A 24,631-nucleotide genomic window follows, 5' to 3' on the forward strand; every position below is an offset into this window, starting at 1 on the left:
TTCTTTGTCGAAAATATCAATTAGATTATCAGTAGAGGAATTAGTATCTCGAGTGGCTTTGATGGATATTAAGATATTCACTAATAGAATTGAAAGTTGTACTGATAAAAGTGAAACAATGTGGCGTAGAACATCTTCCTAATCTTAAAAGACAAGCGTTTTAAATAAAAAATATATGCCTACTTCAAAAATACTTTTACCTTGTACAGCATGACTCGAATTGCGCAATGATTTGAGCAAGAATTTTGTTTTTCCGGAAGAAGAGCTGCATATTTTTTTATTTTTTTCAGAATGTAACGTACCTTTTTGCATGAGTAGACGAACTAAAATCTATTGGGTCAATTATTATACCACTTTATTTTTATGATCACTAAATGAAACATAGGCTACACTAACGAATCATAAAAATGTTGTAAAAGTGATAGTTTAAATATTTCCGGCAATAAATAAATAAAGAAAGAATATAATATTAGTAACGACCAAAATTACCCAAATTTTAATGTCAATCTAAAATATGTAACAGATCTGAGTTTATAATAAAATAAAACAGTCTTTTTCAATTTTATTATACGCATCCACTTTAAAAATATTCTCATATCCTTTAAAAAAGTCAGTGGCGCACATTTCTTTATCAGAAATCTTGGTTAAGGTGCCCCCCAGGACTCCACTGGACTTGATAATCTTAATCTAATTAGGGTCAAATTACCCCCTTTTTACCATAAATAACACTGCCAGATTTCAACAAAATCGGCTAAAGAATTATTAAGACTTTTACGAAAAACCGATTTTTTAAAGAAAGTTTAACACCCTGTATCTTCAAAACGAAGCATTACCAGACCTAAGTTTATATAAACTTTTCACCTTAGAATCATTCAAAGAATCACCCTTTAAGGTTTGGCCACGTACTTAAATAACACCCCGTATACAGGGTGTTCCTGAAAAGAATGAACAACGCTTGACCACAGGTTCCTTGGATGAAAATAAGACTATTTAGTCTAACTTACCTATATACAAAAATGCACGCTTACTGAGATATAGCCTTCTAGATATAGAATAGATAACCTATTTTTTTCAAATAATTTGAAAACTATTTTTCTTAGAAACTTCAAATTTGGTACACTTATTTTTTTATATAAGGGCAAGGTAAATATAGAATTTGGAGAGAATACATATACAGGATGTTCTATTTCTAGCGCCTGTGCGCCACTGGCTATCCCGTAACTTTTTTATGTGTATGCCAATGACGACAGAATTTATATATTTAACATTAAGCACTATTTTAGAAGATTTTTTTGCTCTTACAAAATTTCGATATCGTTTATGGATTTAGAGTAAAATTCGCATATTTTATACATTAAATATAGGCAAAAATTCCGATTTATAAAAAATAATTTATAACTACAGCCTCAAAGCAGGGAATAATAATGAAAAAACGTCACATTAAAAAAATAACTTCACATTTTTGGTATTAGTATTATCAATCAATAAAGTAATAATCAACAGTAATATTTCAAATAAACTGATATTTGTAATCACATTAAAATAATATTACAGTAAATGTTCAAAGTTACTTTCTTGTTCTTAAACGCAAACATTAGTTCTTCAAAAATTAGAAATTATCCAATAATTGTGCATTACCTCTCATAACATTAATTTCATGTTGTATTCTTTCCCATATTCGTTTTCTGTATTTACTGAAAAGTTATTTTAAACTGTAGTCCTTAACGCTCCCCAAATGAAATAATTACATGGGTTTAGGTCCGGGGATCGAGGTGGCCATTTCAGAGGGGCAATATTTCCTCTACCTATCCACCTGTTAGACCTTTAAAAACCTGTAATACCTACATGTACCCTGTAATACCTGTGACCTGTAATAACTGGTCTTTTAATATTCTATTAAAAGAACTTTTTGAAAGCCAACCTCTGCCGCTAAACGCCTTTTGTTTACTTGAGGAATTTCTTCGACCCTTTCCAAAATTTGTTCGTCCAGCTGAATAATTCCGGCCGTACATTATCCACGATTTAATGTTACAGGTAAAAAACGTCCTATTTCCCGAAGGCGTCTCTCCGCATTAGCAAATGTTTTGTGATTGGGACTTCTTCGATCAGGAAATCTTTCAGCATATGTTCGAACAGTAGCACAACAATTTCCTTCTCAGTAACCCAAAACTATTAACATATCAGTTTGTTCAGCAAAAGTATAAATTGCAATAAAAAACAAAGTAAGCTAAAATTAAATCACAGCTAACTTGACACAGAACCTTTTAATTATTGTTATGAATTTGTTTCTTTGTTATATGGCACCTCGTACTACAATGTTCTATTTATCTTAAACTGATTTTATATTATTTAATGTGGAACAAATGCCAATTTTACTCGAAATCCATAAACGATATCAAAATTTTGTAAGAGACAAAGAATCTTCTAAAATAGTGCTTATTTTTTAAAATATATATAATTCTGTCGTCATTGGCGCACATACAAAAAAGTTACGGGATAGCCAGTGGCGCACAGGCACTAGAAAGAGAACATCCTGTATATGTATTCTCACCAAATTCTATATTTACATTGCCCTTATGTAAAAAAATATGTGTACCAAATTCGAAGTTTCTAAGGAAAACAGGTTTCAAATTATTTGAAAAAAACTAGGTTATCTGTTCTATATTTAGAAGGCTATATCTCAGTAGGCGTGCACTTTTGTATATAGGTAAGTTAGGCTAAATAGTCTTGTTTTCATCCAAGGAAGCTGTGATCAAGCGTTGTACATCATTTTCAGGGACACCCTGTATATCAAACGTAACAGTTATATTTTCGTCGAATTATTTTTAATATAATATTATCAAGATCTAGTGAACAATTAAAAAGTTTATCTAAGTATATTTATCTGTTGATGTCACAAACAAGGTAACTACATTTTTTTTAGTTTACAAATTCAATTGTGTGACGATTTAAAAAAAAATATGGCGTATAAACAATATGCCTCATATTTATATAATTCTGATTGCAATTTGAATATACGAATATTATATCCGTTTAGCTTTGCAGATAGTAGTGAGATTTATATCAACAATAAAACTTGTTATTGCCTATATAAAAATCAATTAAGTTTTGTTTTGACACATTATTCTATGACTTAATCTTATAATAGCTGTAATTAACAAATTGGTAAGCAGCTCTGATAAGTTTTGGTGAAACCATTAGAAAATAAATAGTATAAATTTTGATTTTTTATTTACATAACTGATAATTGCACTGCGAATCCTGAATCACGCTAGTTATATACGCGGTAGAGTGGGTGAAAAGCGATAATCCCGCTCCACCCCGCTCCATCCAAGGTCATAAGTCCTGCCAAGGATATAATACAACACCACGTTTAACATTATATATGCATAGTAGAATTTTCATTACCTACTTTTTATAACTCATTATAAATTAAAAGCGTAGCAGAAGTAGAGCAACACTGGAGACATTTTTTAAATAGTTCTGACAATATTAGCTACACTGCAAAAAATGTAAACCTTGAAAAACGTAAAATTACGGCACGAATCATTGGCAATTCTGTTACCTATGATTCGTGCCTGAATATTACTGAGCTTATATAAATTTACAAAAAAGTTGTAAATTCACATCGTAATTTTAAATAGATCCATACATATATTACTGTCTGATTTTACATATATAATGTTACAATTTTAATAAGTACTAATTTAATTTTACCTTGTAAAACTGTAATTTTACTTTGTAAAATTGTAATTTTACTCTGTAAAATTGTAATTTTACATTGTAAAATATTAATGTTATCATGTAAAATTGTAATTCTACAACTTAAAATTGTAATTTTAATATGTAAAATTTTTGTTTTACACACTATTTTTACAATGGTGTTGTAAAACTATTTTGTGTTTTTTAGGTTCACACAGTAAAATTGTATTATTTAGGCCCGGTACTTTGAGTCTCGGTTAAAGCTGGATTAACTCATCAGACTGATTAGACTTTACATATACTGATTTATTTTATAAATCACAGTCTAATCGCTTGATTAGTTAATCAAACCTTAACCGAGACTCAAAGTACCGGGCCTTAGAGATATTTTTACACCTACATGTAGAAATGCAGTGTATTTTCACTAAATAATGCATATGGTGTAAGTTGAAAATTTTACGTAGATATAATTTAGAATAATGTAACATTTAAGTTTCATACTACAAAATTATAATACATACCTTTTTTTTTCTTTTTCGTAAAGGTGTCAAACTAACTTAAATCAATTCCCATCAATGTAATTTTGTGCAGAAAAATTCAAAAGTGAGCTGTGCGCTGGCTAAACTTTTGTTATTAATTAACAGTTAATAAGTTTTAATACACACATTTCACATAAAATGTCACTAACAGCAATGCTATTGTACATAAATATTAAATAATAAAGTACTTATTGTTAACTTCAAATTTAAACTTCGTTAATAGGTATAAATTTATTAAATTCCAGTAGGATATGCTATTTAACTCCGTAGCGCTGGATTTAAGTAAAGTAAAGTAAAGTTTAAGTAAAGTAGTTCTGAAAGTTTTTGTTAAAATAATGTTTATTGTGGACAACTTTGACTATCTGTTATCCGAAATTAAATTTAATCAAAAAGCAAAAAATATAATGTAATGTAACCTCCAAGTCAGCCGAGCTAACCCAAACATATTAGAATTGGACCTCTTAAAAAAGTTATTAAGTTAGTTTAAATATTAAGAATAAGTATATCATTAAGAATGGGCAATCTCTAAACAGGAGTTACTACACACCAAAATGTGTTCTGATTTACTGAAGTAACAGAGAGTAATACCTGTACAGATAGCGGCAAATTCAGCATCAAATTCGTAATTCTCGTGCCAAAAAACATAAAATCACCAATTTTCGAGTTGATTCTGCTGAAAATTTCAAAATTATTGAGAAATTTGAAATTAAAATTCCAACTTTGTTGTTGGTCCAGTTTAGAGATTGCCCATTCTCAATGAATGACCCTGTATATGAGTATCAAATCAATGGTTAAGAATTCTTAATATTGTTAAATTTTAACTAGCCACTTTTTGGTACACATTATCAAGTCAATAAAATCGTTAATTGTTAACAATTAAGACATTGCTTTTTTAATTAAGAGTTGCCTACAGTAATCCATATCTTTTCGAGGAAAAGAACTTTTTTCGTATAAAATAAACACGAATAAAACATAGTTTCATAACTCCTAGTCTAAACTACAAAATAAACTATTTATTTTATTGTAAAGGTATTACACTATAATCCTACAATTATGTACTAATGTTTAAGAGTAAATTTTGTAATTAGGAAAGTTATTTAATAATTTCATTATATCAGGCATGTGTATTTGCGTAGATTATTGTTATTTTAGATAGCTTCTGATTCCATCCTTGTCTGTGGAATTATTTCTTTACCATATCCAGCATCCAGCTTATTATCAGTTATTATCAAAGAACTATTTCATACTATATGAATTGATTAGAATTAGCTTAATACCCTTAGAATGAAGAAAAAACTAATAATGAAATAGATGTGAGTAAAATATTGTGGAAGTAATTCAATGCTGGTCGAGGCAGAGTGGTTATTTCTCATCATATTATTAATATTTATACCTAATAATAATGTTATGACAAAGTAAACTACTTCCACACATATTTATTAAAATTATAAATTAGTTTAAATATCTTACCTTTATCTTTTTTAAGAAAGATCACTAATTATAAGTATAACGCACAATATACGCACAACTCACTACTACAACTACACAGCGTGGTCTGTCTGACCAATTGCATCATTGCTAGTCTAGACGCGCTGTTGTTTCTACATTAAATCTTCTGTAAATATACTTACCCTTTAATGTAAAATCACATAACCAAATGAAATATACATTTTTATTGTAAAATTTTTTAACTGTGGTAATAGCACGGTGTAAATTTACCGAAATTGAGATTATAAAGTAAAAACACATAACTTTCTTAGTAAAATATAAATATTTTTATTATTACGAAGAATATTTAATTTTACTTTACTTATTATGTAATACTGTAGTGTAAATTCACAAATGTATTGGATTTTTACCCCAATTTTTAAGAGTGTATGAAAACCACAGACACTCATGTAGCAAACTTTCAGACATTAGTGTTCTGTCACGAGACCATTTCAACTTATCAAAACCTACGTTAAAATCACTTTATTTTTATTATAAATGAATCAAACTGAAGCTCAAAGTTTTACTGTAACCATAGTTAGACGATCTTTTTTTACGAATTAGCGATCATAAACAAACGTAGCACGATAAGTTTTTCCAAAATTGGCGACAATAATCAGTTATTTTACCTTGAAATAAATGTTGAAAATTGTTGAAAAATGCATTATGTTCTAATATTATAACTATTCAATTAGATAAAAATGTCGACATTGATAATAATTATAAACATGAACTATGAGAAATATACTTGAAAAGTAACAAATAAAATGTATAGTCATAAATTTATTTATACAGAACTATGCATGTGACATGAAAATTTCAAAGTTTTTAGATATGAATAAGAAAGATGAAAAAAGCTGCAAAAGTATAAAAGTTTATTACATTTCAATTAAAAAAAAGACAGTAAAAATTATTATTATTACATTAGGAATACACATAGATTTATCAAATATTTTTCTTAGGTATCAATTAAACTAAAATTTTAGTGATGCACCCGTGTCTTCATGTATTGCATCACATTACAAGAGAATTTGCACTATTACTCTTCCACTCGAAGAAAGACGCAGAAGTTGACTTTCTTTTCTTCTAATTTTATTTCCTCTGTTGATTGTTGATTGACTTTACCCGTGCTCTTCCTTCTGTTCCTCCATCTTATGTAAAACTCTGTTCTATGTTCTAATAGGGCATACAAGACTTTTTAAGATTTAGACAAGATTTAAATACGACAGCAAAACAATTACAAACAATAAAAGAGATACTTACATAACTTTTCACTTCACACAACACATTATGATCATGTCTATATTGTCAATCCTCATCCAACTAGAAGAAACGTAATAGCCGACGCAATTACAGTAAATAACATTTTTTATAGTCCTTTAACAGTCGGTATCTCGAAAATGGTTGTGTTTAAAAAACTAGGAGACTATTTGTAACAAAACCATGTATTCTTTTATAGTGAATTATGTTTGAGATTTCTCATCAAAACCGAATTACTTCTTTTCTATAACGACAGGATAGGATAGGACAACTTTATTTTCAAAATACTCTGCGATAATCACCTTTAAAATAAAATAATGTTAATAAAGTTTGTATTAAAATTTATCCTATAAATCTCAAATGCATTGTTTGCTAATACCATTGTATAAGTAAATACTTATACAATGCTAATACGATATCTAGTCTGTCATTGAGAGAAAACTTTTCATCTGTTATCTATGTCTGTCATATATATCCACGCGTTCAGTCATTTTTTGTAAAAAAATTGTTATATACACTTCTGCAAAAAATTAAGGGAGCAAAAAAATTTTTCGGATTATTAGTGATTTTTCAGAATGCTGTATCTCAGTTAAAAATGATCGTATCAAGGTTTTAAAAAAAGCATTTTAAAGCGCCGAATGTCTAGTTTCCAGATTTCTTAGTTCAAAATTTTTAGGAGCGATAGTCATCGCAAAATTCTAAGAAATAAGAGTAACAAATTTTTTTTTCAATTTTTTGTGTTTTTTTTCTCGGTCCACGGGCTTGGAAAAATTTTTTACACAAAAATCATAATATGGACTTGATAGCCTGTTCATTCAGCTTTAATTTCTTTTTTTTAATTTTTCTTTACGTTAATTTGACCCGGAGATATTCGACTACGAATACAAAAGCATTATTTTGGCTTTAACCATCGATATCTCAGCAACTAATGATCAGACAGAAAATTGACGGGCAGTTTCGAAATCTCGAATAAATGTCCTACAAGGCTATATAGCGTTCTTGGAAGAAAAAAATTTTCTTTCATCCTCTACATTAACTTGAAAAAAGTGAAAAAAAGTGACTTTTTGACTTGTTTTGCTAAGTCGACCGCATCTTTGCTAATATCGATGGAGAGTCTAATGCTTGTACGAATTTTTACACCTCGATGTACCCCCAAAAGCTCCGTAAATTGGCAGATCGATCTATCGAACGGTTTTTCCGGACCGCTTAATCAAAATTTCAGAAAAATTTAAAGGAGCAAAATTTACATTTCTGAGCACCCTGTAACGTTCGTAAAAATGAAAAATTTGATTTTTTTTCAATTCTTTCACAATTGGGCATTTTTTGCTCATTGAATTTGAAAAAAAAAATAATTTTTGAAAAAAAAACTTTTTTTTTAAAATTTTTGAAAATTTTTTGAAAATTTACTCTTTTTTATTTTTTAACAACTCAAGATAAAAATATTGAGTCATTTTTGAAGCGATGTACTCTTTCCGTACCGTAATTTCCTTTATTTTGAATTAACGAAATTGATTAAAAGTTGATACCCCCAAGATTGGTGTAGTCCTCGATCTGCGAAAAAATAGTGCGTATTATCCTAAACTTTCTTACGAAGCTAACAAGTGTGAAAAAAACAGTTTTTTTTTAAACTCTATCTTTGATTCAAAGGAACCAACCAACAGTTTTTCTCAAAACTAACAATATTTTTTGTAATTCTAGTGAAAAAAATTAATCAAAAGTTTTTGTAGACTTCAATTTTTTTAATTTTTGTCATGCCTAGACGGCATTTATCCGCACCAGAAGTCGCTCAGCTTCGTAAGAAAGTTTAGGATAATACGCACTATTTTTTCGCAGATCGAGGACTACACCAATCTTGGGGGTATCAACTTTTAATCAATTTCGTTAATTCAAAATAAAGGAAATTACGGTACGGAAAGAGTACATCGCTTCAAAAATGACTCAATATTTTTATCTTGAGTTGTTAAAAAATAAAGAAGAGTAAATTTTCAAAAAATTTTCAAAAATTAAAAAAAAAATTTTTTTTTCAAAAATTATTTTTTTTTTCAAATTCAATGAGCAAAAAATGCCCAATTGTGAAAGAATTGAAAAAAAATCAAATTTTTCATTTTTACGAACGTTACAGGGTGCTCAGAAATGTAAATTTTGCTCCTTTAAATTTTTCTGAAATTTTGATTAAGCGGTCCGGAAAAACCGTTCGATAGATCGATCTGCCCATTTACGGAGCTTTTGGGGGTACATCGAGGTGTAAAAATTCGTACAAGCATTAGACTCTCCATCGATATTAGCAAAGATGCGGTCGACTTAGCAAAACAAGTCAAAAAGTCACTTTTTTTCACTTTTTTCAAGTTAATGTCGAGGATGAAAGAAAATTTTTTTCTTCCAAGAACGCTACATAGCCTTGTAGGAAATTTATTCGAGATTTCGAAACTGCCCGTCAATTTTCTGTCTGATCATTAGTTGCTGAGATATCGATGGTTAAAGCCAAAAGGATGCTTTTGTATTCGTAGTCGAATATCTCCGGGTCAAATTAACGTAGAGAAAAATTTAAAAAAAGAAATTAAAGCTGAATGAACAGGCTATCAAGTCCATATCATGATTTTTGTGTAAAAAATTTTTCCAAGCCCGTGGACCGAGAAAAAAAACTCAAAAAATTAAAAAAAAAATGTTTACTCTTATTTCTTAGAATTTCACGATGACTATCGCTCCTAAAAATTTTGAATTAAGAAATCTGGAAACTAGACATTCGGCGCTTTAAAATACTATTTTTAAAACCTTGATACGATCATTTTTAACTGAGATACAGCATTCTGAAAAATCACTAATAATTCGAAAAATTTTTTTGCTCCCTTAATTTTTTGCAGAAGTATATAATTAAAAAAAAAAAACAAGTCCAAGGCTATTACACTATTCTTTCAATCTTCGGAATACTAGGAATTCTATCTTTATTTATTTTTTTATTAATAAACGGTTAGTTTTAAAACAAAAGAGAGAGGTAAACGTTTTAAAATATACCAGGCTATATGATACGTATTTTTGATTATTCAGTTTTTGTCAAATTAAAAAGTTATAGCACAAAATAACTGAAGGAACGCTTATTTTCTCCAAATTTTCAAAAAATCGTTCGAGAAGTTGCACATGCATTCGTAGAAAATTCATGTAAAATTTGACCTTTTTTGGTTTTCCAATTTTTTTTAAACTTTGAGTGACTATGTCCTAAGGAGTGGAAATTTTACTAAGATCCTTTTTTGCAAAACGTATTATTTTTAATTGTAGATTCACCGGTGTTTGTCCAGTTTTTTTAAAACACCCTGTGTATTTCTAAGTAAAAATTAATAACGAAAAAAATAAACATCTTTATTATCCACTGTGGATATTACAGCTTGTTATAAATTATGAACATTTAAGGTTAAAAGTATGTCTAATGTTCTAGTTCTAAGCGAATGCCTTCTGCAGTGTAAATCAGTCTTGGGTGGACACTTTGCCATTTGATGAATTCTCATTCGGCCGATATGTTCGATTTTCCATTATTTTCTAAATTATTCTCAATAACCACCACGCTTACGGCATTATTATAGCTTCCCGACAGTTCCTGAACTTGCTTAGTTGATTTCGCTATAAGAATTTAAAGTATATACTATTGTGTGACATTGCAAGTAATTTATACTTACGTCTAGCGAAAATCAATCTTTCTAGAGCTATAATCGGCGACTCGAAGCATAGCGTCCACACAACAGCTAAAAGTGACGAGAACACGTAGTCACCCCAAAAATAGTAAACCTAAAACAGACAATTACTGTTTTTAGTATAGATTTTGACAGAGACCAAGACCAAATCAGGGAAATCTCATGGAAAAAATTGTGTTCGATATATGTTGTGTTGATAAAAATTGGTAATACATTTTTTTTATGTACAGGGTGATTAGTTATAAATGTCACCTCCAATGAACTTTATTGTTCTTGATTTTGGAGAAAATAACAAAGTTAACTACAGCGGCGTTTATGACGATTTACCCAACCACTTACGTAGTCAAAGTGAGATGCGTATGTTGGGGTTTTTGTTTGTCCTAAAGAAAGTTCAAGCACCAACATGTGAAGTAAGTAGACGTTGTAATTTATACGGTTTAGCACCGTAAATATGGGATTTGACAGAAACCTGTTGATGAAACCTGAAACAAATAAAAAAAGTAAAAAAATATTATTACTTTAATAATTAGATTCTATTTGCAGCAGTATAAGTATCTACACCCAACCTAACATTTTAATAGAAAATAATCAAAAACTCACCTCCGTATCCTGTGGCGCATAAGAAAATGATAATAGAGATCACTATCGCCCACACCAACTTCGGTACGCTGTTGATAAAAGCTGCTTCTAAACGATGTGGATCGAAAAATAGGTCCCCAATTCGTTTGTGGTATGCCAAAATCCCTGCTATTACTGCAAGACAGGCTGACCACAGCAGAATTTGCACAGTCTGCAATAATTTCGACAAAATATTTGACTACAAAACCTTTGATTATATACAGTAGGGTGGCCCAAAAAAAAACGAATGTTTTTTCCGTGTCTTTTGTGAAAATATGTTAGTTTTTCATGTTTTAAGGGCCCTCTCAAATAAGCTGCTCAAAAAAAATTTTTTAAAGGTCGCTCGAGCTTTTTAAAAATTTCCAAAATCGTCAAAAATTGATTTTTTTTTAATTCTTTTTCTCGATATTTTATCATTTTCTAGGTTGAAAAAAATCTCGATTCTGAAAATTTCAAATCAATATTTTAATTTCTAAAGGTCACTCATAATTTTTTTAATTTTCAAAGTAGTGTACCTGTTTTCGAGCGACCTCTAAAAATAAATATCAACGAACTAATAATTTTTTTATTGAATTTGATGAACAAAAGAATAGAAATAAATCACAATTAAATTTTAAAAAATTTAAAAATTATAAATATTTAATACTCATAATGCGGTAGTAAATTTTGCCTCGAGAAATTTTTTAAGTGTCTCGTGATTTATTTCTATTTTTTTGTTCATCAAATTCAATAAAAAAATATATTAGTTCGTTGATATTTATTTTTAGGTACACTACTTTTAAAGTTAAAATAATTATGAGTGACCTTTAGAAATTAAAATATAGATTTGAAATTTTCAGAATCGAGATTTTTTTTTGAAAATGATAAAATAACGAGAAAAAAATTTTTTTAAAAATTCAAGTTTTGACGATTTTAGAAATTTTTAATAATCTTGAGCGACCTCTAAAAATTTTTTTTTTGAGCTCATTATTTGAAAGGCCTCTTAAAACATGTAAACTAACATATTTTCACAAGTCACGAAAAAAAAAAATATTCGTTTTCTTTGGGCCACCCTAATATACAGGGTGTATCTTTAAGTGGGGGTCAATTTTTTACGAGCAATAGTACATGTTGCCGATAATACAAATCTGAAATTCTCTTTTTAAACAGCATTTTAATTCTTGGAAACCGGGTCACCCGGAATTGGCGTGGTAAGTTGTATCAGTACAGTATCAGCGTTGCCAGTTTTTAAAAACGACTGTTAGAGAAAGTCAACGGAAATTAAAGTCGTATTTTTCTATGTTAATGTGAACGAAGCGCCGAATATTAAAAAACTAACACGCTCCTTATTTGAGGCCACACTAGTGTGTCCAAAGGCGGGGTATGAATAATTACAAAAAAAAAAAGGTTAAAAGAAAATCAGTTTTCACGACGAAGTATGGCCCCCATTCAATGTTACACCCTGTATGAACACAGATATTGACCTTATTTATTTTGAGCGGCCTACTCCTCATTTTGAATAAAATATATCCAAGTAAGAACCCCACCAGCCATGCGGGAGCACGAACATGGGGTGCACTGTATAAATACTTCATTTGCTCATCGCTAATACTGAAAAAATAACAACATAATAATAACAATTTCGCTTCTATCTTTCACATATTTTTACGCACTTGAAAAACGCCGGACCGAAGTTCTTCTCCCAACTAATGATAAACGCGAGAGTACAGCAGACAACTATCAGGCTCCCCACCACCGAAAGAGCAAATTTCGGCCATTTCGTCAGAGGAATCAGCAGCAGGGGACTCAGAAAGTATAGCTGGGTGTCCACCGCGAGGTACCAAGTATGTCGAATACACTGAAATCGTTATTTTTAATAAAATAAATATTATTTGTTCCGAAATAAGCTCGACAGTTATCTGGCGCTTACCATTGCATTAGAATTCACAAAATTTTGAACGTATAACAGAGTCACCCACCAGTTCCGTTCGCATTCACCCTGTAGTATGTCAGCGAGGGAAGGCCAAAAGGGCGCAGACACCATGTATTCCAGAAGGGTAGCATAGAATAAAATTAGTGTAGCTAAGGCCGGAGTTAATCTGAAAATAATTATTTTTTATTCTAGTTTATTCTATTTTTTTTATTATTTCCAGGACACTCTGTAGAGAGGAAGATGTGTAAAACAGTAATATTCGAAACTACCTTAAAATTCTGTGTACATAGAACATTCCAAGCGGGGTAGTTTTCCCTTTTTCTTTATGAACAAGATAAACGTACACCAACAGCAAACCGCTTAGAACGAAAAAAGTATCTACTGCCAAATTCCCACCGCTGATTATTCCACTTGCTGGAAGCGTTTGAAACTAGAAGAACAATGAGATAATTTTCCTTAGAAACATCGAATTTGGATAACTAATCCCTTACAATAACAAACAAGAAAAGATAACTAACCTCCGTCACGTCCACTAAATTAATCAATGGCAAAAGTGCCGAATACATATATCGATGTCCCAGAACAATCCACATTATACTGATAACTCTTATCCCATTTAAGCACGCCACTGAGTCTGTAGACGCTTTGGTTGAAAGTAACTTTCGTCCGTTGGTATAAAATGAAAACGCCGTAAGTAAACAGGGTCCTTGATCTGAAATTTTAAAAATCGTATTTATTAGTCTGGCAAAATTTTAAGGATAATTATTATCAAATCTTGTCCCTTAAGACATTTTTATTTTGCGATTTAATTGAATTTGTGTTAAATAAGATTGTGATGTAAAAGTGTAACAATAACAACTTTTACTCCTTAAGAATATTGTGACATAATAATATGACGGAAACGTCTCACTATAATTCATTTGGTCTTAGGTTGGACAAAATTAAGTAGCGCCTCGTAGAAAAAAACATAAAAAAATTAAAAAAACAGCCTTTTAAAGCTTAAGAGTAACAGATAAAGGAAAAAATAATCACATTTCACCAGCACTCCATTTACATCCTCAAAATTGAGCCCCAAAATTATAATTTTGGAAAAAAATCTATCTTTTTTGCTCTCTCGTTTGAAAAAAGTGTTTTTTCAAATGATACAAAACATTATTTTATAGTTTTTGAGATGAGGAATAAGAATCCATTGTTTAAATTGAGCTAAAAAAAATTTAGAACCCTTAAATTTACAAATATTTCATTTTATGACGTTTTTAGCGCAGATTTCCGCTCTTATGCACCGATTTGCTTGAAATTTGGACAGTAGGTGGGGAATAGCTCAAGAAACAAAATACACCCTATGCTGATATATATTTTTACCCTGGGGGTAGTTTCAACCCCTTTGAAGGGGTTGAAAATAAATTTTGTCAAAATAATCGATGGAGCAACTAATTTCAAGCAAAAAATGTCCCATACAATTTTTTTGGTAAACCAATACTTTTTGAGTTATTTGCGATTGAAAACTCAATTTTCCAAATGAAAATCCATTTTTTCATAAAAAAAATATTATAAACAGAACTGAGATCATATCCGATAAAATATTGTTAAAGTAGAATAAAATACCTTTAATTTGGTTGTTTAAAGATATTTCTAGCTGCTATAGAACCGAAGTTATAAATTCGTAGGTAAGTTGTGACATTTTACTACTCGCTATAACTTCATTTCTGCAGCAGCTGGAAGCTTTTTTAAGAAGCCAAATTGTAGGCCTTTTGTACTTTCATAACCAACGTAAAATGTGGGCCTTGTTTTCTCACATAGCGATAATTATCCAATAAACAAGCTAAATATTGAAAAAAAGCTGTTATTCGGGATTAATTAAATGAAAGTCGTTATAACTTCGGTTCTATAGCAGCTAGAAATATCTTTAAAGAACAAAATTAAAGATATTTTATTTTAATTTAATAATAATTTAGTTCTGTTTATAATATTTTTTTTATGAAAAAATGAATTAACAATGAAAGATTGAGTTTTCAATCGCAAATAACTCAAAAAGTATTGGTTTCTCAAAAAAATTATATGGAACATTTTTTTCTTGAAATTAGTTGCTCTATCGATCCCCTTCAAAGGGGTAGAAACCACCCCCAGGGTAAAAATATATATCAGCATAGGGTGTATTTTGTTTCTTGGGCTATTTCCCATCTACTGTCCAAATTTCAAGCAAATCGGTGCATAAGAGCGGAAATCTGTGCTAAAAACGTCATAATATGAAATATTTTTTAGCTTAATTTAAACATAGGATTCTTGCTCCTCATCTCAAAAACTATAAAATAATGTTTTGTATTATTTGAAAAAACACTTTTTTCAAACAAGAGAGCAAAAAATGTAAATTTTTTTCCAAAATTATAATTTTGGGGCTCAATTTTGAGGATGTAAATGGGGTGCTGGTGAAATGTGATTATTTTTTCCTTAATCTGTTCCACTTAAGCTTTAAAACACTATTTTTTTTATTTTTTTATCTTTTTTCTACGAGGCGCTACTTAATTTTGTCCATACCTAAGTCCAAATGAATTATAGTGCGTCTCTGGGAGACACACTATTAAAAATTTTTTTCTCTATTTATTTGTGTAGTTTGTGAAAAAAATTGCAGATGAACAAAATACTCAAATAAATAGTAAAAAATTCATAACATGTAAGTACCCTTTTTATATTCGCCATATTCAAATAAATCACACTGTACTCAATACAGCAAAATGAAGATAAAACGTACTTTCTAGAAATAATTAGGGTACTTACGATTTTGCTCCTTGAAAAAATATATATCGTACACTGTACTGGATATTACAACAAGTCCAACTACAGCAAAAAATATTCTGTAACAAAAAAAAAGAGTAATAATATAGAGCTGTTATAATTGGCCGCTCACCAAAGACAATCATGAACATAAAATAAAGTGACCAATGATTATAAGATTTATGTTATTGCACCATTGTGAATCACGTAAACCTTTACTGTCATTCTAATTATCATTATTTATTTAATTTAACTTTCTGATTACTACGAATTAAAAAATTGCTGTGTATGTTATACTCACATCGCCACTACTGCCTTGGTGGAAAAAGGTTTCGTTTTAACGTTTGACAAACACAGGTCGTCAACAAAGTAAACATGAAGTGGAGACTGCAAAGCTTCTTCTACTAAACGAAATACTGCATCTAAAGACGAGCTATTACACACAGCCGGTACACAAAATCCGTATGACTGCCTCATTAGGAGTGGATCTTCCGCCATAGCAGCCATTATCTAAAATAAAATATCCATATACTTCACAAAAAGCCAGTTTAAAAAAGTAAATGACAAATAGTCCAATTAAATGGGCCTTCAAATCGCAATTTTGGTTAGCTTGCCTGTATTTTTGATATAAGTTAGTTGAGGTATGTAATAACAGTATTTTTTCGCTGTCAAATGTCTGAAATATGATAAATATCTACCGGTTTATCTCCAATGTTGGAGAAAAATGCTGTACAGTACTGTCCGTTTATTTGAGTTTCATTAGCTAACACGTCGACTTTTAGGCACTCATCGAAGTTTCCTAAGTGCATCATATTTCCTTCCAAGATACCCGACTGGATCTTTGCCGTTGCATCGAACACTGAAATAAACCGGTGACAGTAAATCTGCTGAAGTAACAATAAAGTATTTATTGACAAGACAACGCTAGTAATAAATCTTTATACCCACTTTTCAGAGCCCATATGTCCAACCTGTTCAAGGCACCAATAAACAGAAGCAGCTGGTGGAAGCACATATCGTCCACAGCGGCAAGCTGATCTATAACGTATTGCAGCTGACCCATCTGGTTCAATAATCCCAAAGTCTCATCCAAACTGATTATTGCAGCAGCAACGTCCGCGTAACCGTAAGTGTTGAGTGCCTCCTGCATGATGTCAGAGACCAGGATGTCTCCGAAGGTGATCGATTGATTACCAACATTGTCAATAAGGAAGTTTGTTATATCGGTGAGCAGTGGTTCTGGTATAGTTAAATTCGAGTCGAGCGTGATGGCTTGCACATTTTGCGAACATATCACCAGAACAACAACTGCGAACTTCATTCTTTGAGGAACTGTTAACATGTGACTTTAAAAAGTGGTTATTATATTCCTTATCTTTAAATTTAAATCTGTATAAATAATTAATACTACGAAAAGTGTTTATTTTGGAAGTAAAATTGTTTGATCATTATCAACACTTTCATCGAGGCAGAATAACTACTGACTTTGATAAAGTATTACGTACAAAATCTGAAGCTGAGTTTAGATTGTTCTTCTGACTATTCTCTGTATTATTACACTACATCCTCATCGTACATTATAAAGAAATTTGTAAATAATTAATAGATGTTTGTGTTTTCTTCGTGACGTGGTTCTTCTACTAATCATAATGACATTTTCAAAGCACAAACTATGACTTAACAAATACATTTTTTGTAATATCATGAATCTAAAACCTTAATTAAATATTTGTCTCAAAATATTTCTTCCAATTCGGAATTAGATTAACAAACAATTGCTTCAATTTCGGTGATAATTAAAAATGCTGTTGCATTGTGTGATTCAGAGAAATTAAATGAGGTAGTTGTATGTAGAATCATAATAAATCAAGATAAGGGTAACTGTTTCAAGGTTAAAAACTGTGGCTGAAAAGCTAAAATAAATAATAGAAATAAATATTTATTTCGTATTGTTGTACACAGGGTGTTAATGAACTTATGTCAAATATTTTTGCCACATGTCCTTTATGTCACACTGATTTGTGTCGAGTAAAATGTAATTTAAAAAACATTGCAAGGAGCCATCTCTTGAGAAGTGCTGATTTCCATAGAAAATGTTCGTTGTACCCACCATTTGCTTGCACACAAGCTTCAGCGCGACGTATCCAATTCGTTCGCACGCGTTGCAACATTGCCAGGTCATGTCGTTCAGGATATCTTGCACGCTACACTTGACAAGCTCTGTGGGCATTTTCGTTTGTTTCGCCATAAATTATGAGCATATCATAATATTCGCGATTGCTAAATAACTAAACTAAATTTTCAAAAGAAAACTTGGAAATACGGCTATTAAATGTACTCTCGAAAAACAGCACAGCAATCACTACAACAATGTGTATTATTGACTTTCGAATACAGTCCGGTGTGTCGAAAAAAAAGAAAAAATGGGTTTTTTTAAAGCTTTGAGTTAAACAAAATTTCTCAGTGTTTTCTCAGATAATCTAGAAAGATGTAGAAAATAGGATGCAGGATATATGATATAAGATACTATAAACTTAAACTCCTTCTCATAAAACAATATCATTATTAAACAAAACATTATAGGTAACATTGTTGAAGGATTATTCACTTTTCTTCGACTTGATGTCTTTATAACTGTAGACGCAAACGACGTAATTTTTTTTCTTCCTCATCTTCTTCGTCAGAGACCTATACTGTGTTATTGCCTTTTTCGCCTGTAGATTTGACATGCCTGAAATTGTTCATATTGAACCATACCACGTGTTCGTTTTTTTATAAAAATCTACTTACCTTTCTGCATCGCGATTTTACTTATATTCAAGAAAGGAGTTTCAAAGGCTAAACACCACACTGTAGCCAAGATAAACGTAAGAAATAAGTCTCCTGTAAAGTCCAATACCTGAAACGATAATTAAAAATAACATCAGTTGTTTGAGTTTAATAGAAAGGATCATGTCGGTAAATAATAACTTGAAGATTTCTAGACATGAGATTTAGATATGAGATAGGCAGTTGTGGAACTGTTTTGTTTTTTGTTTAATCGCTGAAGATAAGTAGGTACATATGTCTCGAAATATTAAGCTTTTATTCACAAAAAAACTGTTTCTAATTGTTATCGTTACACATAACATTAAATACCATAGAAACGTTGCCATCGTTTTTATCTTATTTCAAAAATTTGTGTCTTACCGAATTTAAATTAGAAAAATATCCCGCAGTCTTTGCTCGTCCTTTTAAAAACAACAACAATCCCAGGTGGACCAAAAATGAACTATACGTCAACCTCACCAATACTTGAAATATTGGTAGAGACAGGAACTTGTCTATTACACCTGAAACGATTGTCGCTTGAATCTGTTCCTCTCACAAAGCTAGGATTTTTCTTACCACCATGTCCGCTTACGCACAAAAAAACAATAAAAGCTACAGACAACGCCCACATGGGTCGAGCAGCAGCGTTGAATACTGCAGATCTGAAGGGATCATAGGGGTTTCTCGCGAATACCAGGTGTACTAGGACGATGAAGGCCATTGTGCCCAATGAAAACAACCATACGAACACGTTTACACACTGAAAGGTAAAGATCCATCAGTTTTTTACAGAAAAAATATGTTTGTAGCGACTGTCGTTACCTTTGGAATAGTAATCTGTTGATATGCTACTACGAAATACCCAAAAACTATTCCAATCAGCCATGCGGGCATTCTGACAAAAGTTGGTAGATAGATACTGTGGTAATATTCCTTATTTCCTCTGAAACAAATGCACCATAGCTAAAGGGCATGTTTTAGAAGTAAAAGAGCAAGACGAGAATGTACAAATTGTGATGACAATAAATTGTGTTCAGAGATCCTAAGAACTTGTTGACTAAAATAGGTTTTTTATTACTAGACTTCCTTTGAGGTATTTTACTTAAGCATATCAGGATACAATCTTATAAGCACTTACTCGTAATACATAGCACCGTAGTGATTTTGTATAGTTATTACGTAGGTATATACTGCGGAAACCAAACAGGCTACCAAGCAAGCTAAAACTGTCCTCTTTGGGAATTTTATCAAGTTTTTCAATATTATGGGCGATATGAAATACAGTTGACTGTCCACCGCCAAATACCATGACTGCTCTATGCACTAGAATAAAAAAAAGATTCGCAATATCATGTTTTACTAAACAAAGTTTTAGGATACATAAGTATTACCACAACTTGATAATAATCCAATCAAATTAGATTTTTGCGCCCTAAAATTTAGTTCAGTAAACAAAAACACGTAAAAATTAGGAAAAATTCCTTATAGCTGTTTTACATTGACAATTTATTCATCAATAAATTGACGAGGTTCTTCATGAATTAATTCACGAATTTATTGGTAAACAGTGTGGTTTTACACTGCTACAGACTTTGTCAAGTTTTTGACGTATGAATCAGTTCTACCAATGAATAAAAGAAGCAAATAAATTCCAAAAATGTCACCTTTCCACTCATAATTGTAGTGATACAACAGCGGTACCGTTCTGACACATATTATATAAATATTAGTTTTTGTAAGAAACAAATCAGTAAAAACAATGCAAAACTAGTACGACGCCACACAATTTTACATATTCCAATAACATAACCTCATTACTGATCTGAGGGTGGAAATCTGTTGGGTTGGTACTTCCGAACTTCACGAAGAAATTGACGAAAATTAGAACATGCTCTAATTCGTCAAGAACTTGATGAATAAATTCATGAAGTTATTTGACAGCATATTTGGTGCATTACACTTGTCCAATTTCTTGATGAAGCGACTTCATGAATTAATTGATCAATAAATTGTCAATATAAAACAGCTATTAGAATTGATTGAACTACTTTACCCTAGCTGAATGTTAGGGATTCATTTTCAAAATGGATCGAAAGTTCGCAAAAGTTTTTTTCAATGAAAACATTTTAGAAAAAAAAACGGCTAAAAATCGGATTTTTTAAAAACTTCTATATTTTTAAAACGAAAAAATATTTGTTTACAAAACTTTCAGAATATGGAGTCCTTGGCAAGTAGAATAAGTGCATTTTTGTAAAATAGCAAAATATTTTATGGTTTTTGTAAAAATTGGGCTATTTGAAAAAAAATATACATTTTTTTCAAGTTTCAATAAATAATACAATAATACAGTTACGTGACCTATCTTGGGCTTAAAATTTTCTCTAAGACTTGTACTTTCCTGTGCAAATTGTGCGCGTATTGCAAAATAATTGGAAATATGCGAAAAATCTACCGAAACTTTGCCTTTTTTGAGGGTCGAAAAATTTAGATCTTTTTCTTATCATTGAAATTTAATCGGAACGACATTATTGCCATTTGAAAGCTGACATTTTTTCGCGAATTTAAAAAACTATCCTACGACCAACAGAAGCCGCGGAATTTTTTTTTTCTTTCAAAAAATCACTACGACTTCATTTATTAATATTAGGGTCTTTTACACATATTGTAGTTGAATACTTTTACTTCGATATAAAAAATAGTCCATAATTATTGACCACCTCTTTTTGCAGTAAACTTAATTTTGTTGAGCACCATAAAATGATTGTTCCACTCCACACGTTGTTGTTCATTGTGTCAGCCTTACCTGTAACTGCATAGGAACTAAGTTTGTACCAAAAAAAAACGTAGTCCACCAGAATTTATAACAGCTTCCTGTAACTTTCTGTGAAATTAAAGACCACGCAGGACCGTCTGCCAGTTTTTTGAAAATGCTGATGTAGAACAATATTGTGGCAGCCAGTGCAGGAGATATTCTTAAAAAAACATATTCACCTTAACGCACATTTTTTGGGGAAATTTTAAAAACTTACCGGAGCAGTCTATACGTATACAACAATGTAACAGGCATGCCGGTTCTCTTTAACAAATGCTGGTTCTTTAAATAAACGTAGGACAACAGAAGACCACTTAAAACAAAAAATGTGTCGACGGAAAAGGACGTTGCCATAATCGGGGTGTTCTCGATGTTTTTTGACCACTAATGTAAAGAAAAAACACGGTTTACGTATTATGTACATCTTAATAATTATTATAAATTCTAGTCACTCTGCAATTTACGATTAGAATTACCTCAAACACGGACATAGCGTTGATATTCGGTGAAAATATATTTAATAGTATCCTGTGACCAAAGATGATCCACAACATGCTAATGACTTTGATACCGCTGAGGCACTTCAAACCGATTCCTTCCTCCGAACTTTTAGGAAATGCGAATAACTTCTTCAAGTTGCTATAGACAGAAAATGCTGTCAAAAGATGCTCCTGCTGCATACCATTAACTGTAAAACCGTTATTATGTTGTACTATCAAGAATCAAATAACAATTTACTATTTTGATTAAAAAAATTCTGAAATTGGTGCTACTTGACATGTTTCTTTAATTGACGGATACATCCTCGAAAATATCAGGTATATCTACGAATTTGCGTTCTTTATATTTAAAATTCTTGATGGTATTTGATGAGAATTTTAATTGATCTCTAATATAATTAGTTCTAGAGCTGAACTTACCTTCTACATGCTGATGGATTAATATATCGTACAATGTGCTAAGCAGCAAAACGAACCCATAAATACCAAATCCAACACTGAAATATACAAATAATTTAACAGTTGTTTTTGATAATCTCAAAGACTTTATGTCGTGTTCCTGGACTTCGCTGTTACATCTTATCCTGTAATTGGGACTTTGTCCCGTTGGGTATTGTACTGCTAAATAAATTTTAATAAGCGACGATACTTACATGACGTATTCGTCCATTGGATAGGGGTCGATGGGTTTGTCTTTAGTTCTACACAGGACATCTTCGAAGCTTAAATGAACGGGAGCTCTAAAAACGTGTTCCATGTGATTCCACAAGGACTGTAAGTTCCCGATGGTACACGACGCTGGTAAGCACAGTCCAAAGGTCACCTTCATCATCTTTATCATCTCCTTACCATGTGGTCCTAGCTCTATGCCGAGATAGTCAGATGCCTTAAAAAAACACCTTATTAGATATGTTTTGAAAAAGTGTTGACTGTTTGCTTACAACTGTCGTATCCAACAGGACAGTTGCGTCATTTGAATATCGCGAACTGGGTTGTAAGATAACAGTACAGTACTGTCCGTCGATGACTGTATCGTTTTTTTCCACGTGGATACTCAGGCACTGGTCAAAATTGCCGACCACGTACATGTTGCCCTTCAGGAAGCCACTGTTGATCTTTCCTGAGGCGTCCAACACTGAAATGGTGATTATAAAAAGGGGTTGTACTGGGTAGTTCCTAAGTTGAGTCACAATTTTCCACCAGCGTGTAGAACTACTCTGTTTAAAAAAAAATTGAGAGGTTTGATACTCACTTTCGATGACCCATAACTTTCTTCGAATTAAGTCTTTCAAGAGGACCTTTAAATCGCTGGAACAACGGGTGTTCCCTCCTGCTTTGTCAATAATGTCGTAACCAATGGCCTTGGCAATCTTAGGGATAGCGTCAAGGATATTGGGATGTATGCATGGTAGAGCACTGGCCAAAAAAAATAACGTTAATATTTTCATTATTTCGCAATGTTTTCAACTCTTCATTTTACTACTGTTTCCACTTCAGTTATCATGACTAGTTTAAGCGACTTTATCAGTAAAACAATTATAGTAAAAGCTAACGTTAAATTATCTAAATTAGCGATTGGTGAGGTCTAAGTAATTAAGTAAGCATTTCTTATTATTACAGGCATAAAAATAAATACGTAGGCAGTATAATAGGTCCGGCAACTCTGAAATGGATAGAATAAAACATTTTTAAAGAGAATTAACTACCATTTACACACGTAAAAACGGTTTCCTGTTCTCAGATAATGCTACATTCTATTCAGTATTCTTTGAATGTAGTTATAACTTTTGCAAGATAAACTGGAAATTAAACTAATCATTTTAATTCAAATACGATAAAGAAATAATACTGTATCATTGATTTTTTCCCTCTTACTTGTTTAATACATTGACTTAAAGTGATTATAATAAATTAATAGATTATTATTATTGGAGTACTTGTTTCACATAACTGAGCATAAGAATTAATTAATGGTAGAAATAAGCATGGCAATCAAAAACTAATTTAGAATTTAACGTAATACAAACAAATCTGTCATCAAAAATCCATTGATATAATTATTACTAAATTATTGACGTAATAATATAATGTAATTCCTTTAAGTAAATAATCGATTAATGTCCTTTTTTCTGTTTAATCCATATTGTCGTTTGGACAAATTATGATAGAAATTCTAAAACACGGTCAAGGCATTATTTATTGAATTCTATACAGCACAATGGGAATTAAAAGTGCTCTTTCATCGGTGTGGAATAAAATGGACTACCTGGACAATTTTAAACTTTTCGACAACGTCTACGGCATTCTAGACACTTCGTATATGATATATATCGCGTTCGGGATGACCCCGTATCTAAGAATCAAGTCACCAGAGGGTAATTTTATCTATTATAACATGAGTTGGCAAAAGTACGGAATATCTGCCTGTAAGTTTAATAATCCTTTAGATTTCCCGTTTGTAATTTTAGTTTTATTTTTATGAACGTATAAATATGGCGATATATTTCTATTTTTTGTTTCAGGGTACTCCTTCC

At 31.2% G+C, this 24,631-nt stretch overlaps 1 protein-coding gene across 1 annotated transcript; it reads right to left on the reverse strand.

Moving 5' to 3' along the window:
* Positions 1-10,326: 10,326 nt before the first annotated feature.
* LOC108912502 lies at positions 10,327-23,609 on the reverse strand. Its single transcript, XM_018717740.1, has 27 exons — positions 23,350-23,609; positions 23,039-23,232; positions 22,751-22,983; positions 22,518-22,594; positions 22,074-22,285; positions 21,815-21,981; positions 21,589-21,757; positions 19,924-20,108; positions 19,608-19,728; positions 19,362-19,545; positions 19,164-19,306; positions 18,765-18,873; positions 18,583-18,705; positions 17,460-17,520; positions 16,923-17,320; positions 16,673-16,833; positions 16,276-16,484; positions 15,978-16,054; positions 13,721-13,914; positions 13,472-13,632; positions 13,200-13,368; positions 12,943-13,127; positions 12,754-12,880; positions 11,273-11,462; positions 11,012-11,154; positions 10,658-10,766; positions 10,327-10,601 (listed from the first exon to the last, which is right to left on the reverse strand). The coding sequence occupies exons 1-27, from the start codon at positions 23,543-23,545 to the stop codon at positions 10,486-10,488; spliced, it is 4,413 nt and encodes a 1,470-aa protein (XP_018573256.1). The 5' UTR covers positions 23,546-23,609; the 3' UTR covers positions 10,327-10,485.
* Between the last annotated feature and the right edge of the window lie 1,022 nt (positions 23,610-24,631).

The sequence above is a fragment of the Anoplophora glabripennis genome, unplaced genomic scaffold (assembly GCF_000390285.2).
Source record: "Anoplophora glabripennis isolate ALB-LARVAE unplaced genomic scaffold, Agla_2.0 scaffold452, whole genome shotgun sequence".
Lineage (NCBI taxonomy): Eukaryota > Metazoa > Arthropoda > Insecta > Coleoptera > Cerambycidae > Anoplophora > Anoplophora glabripennis.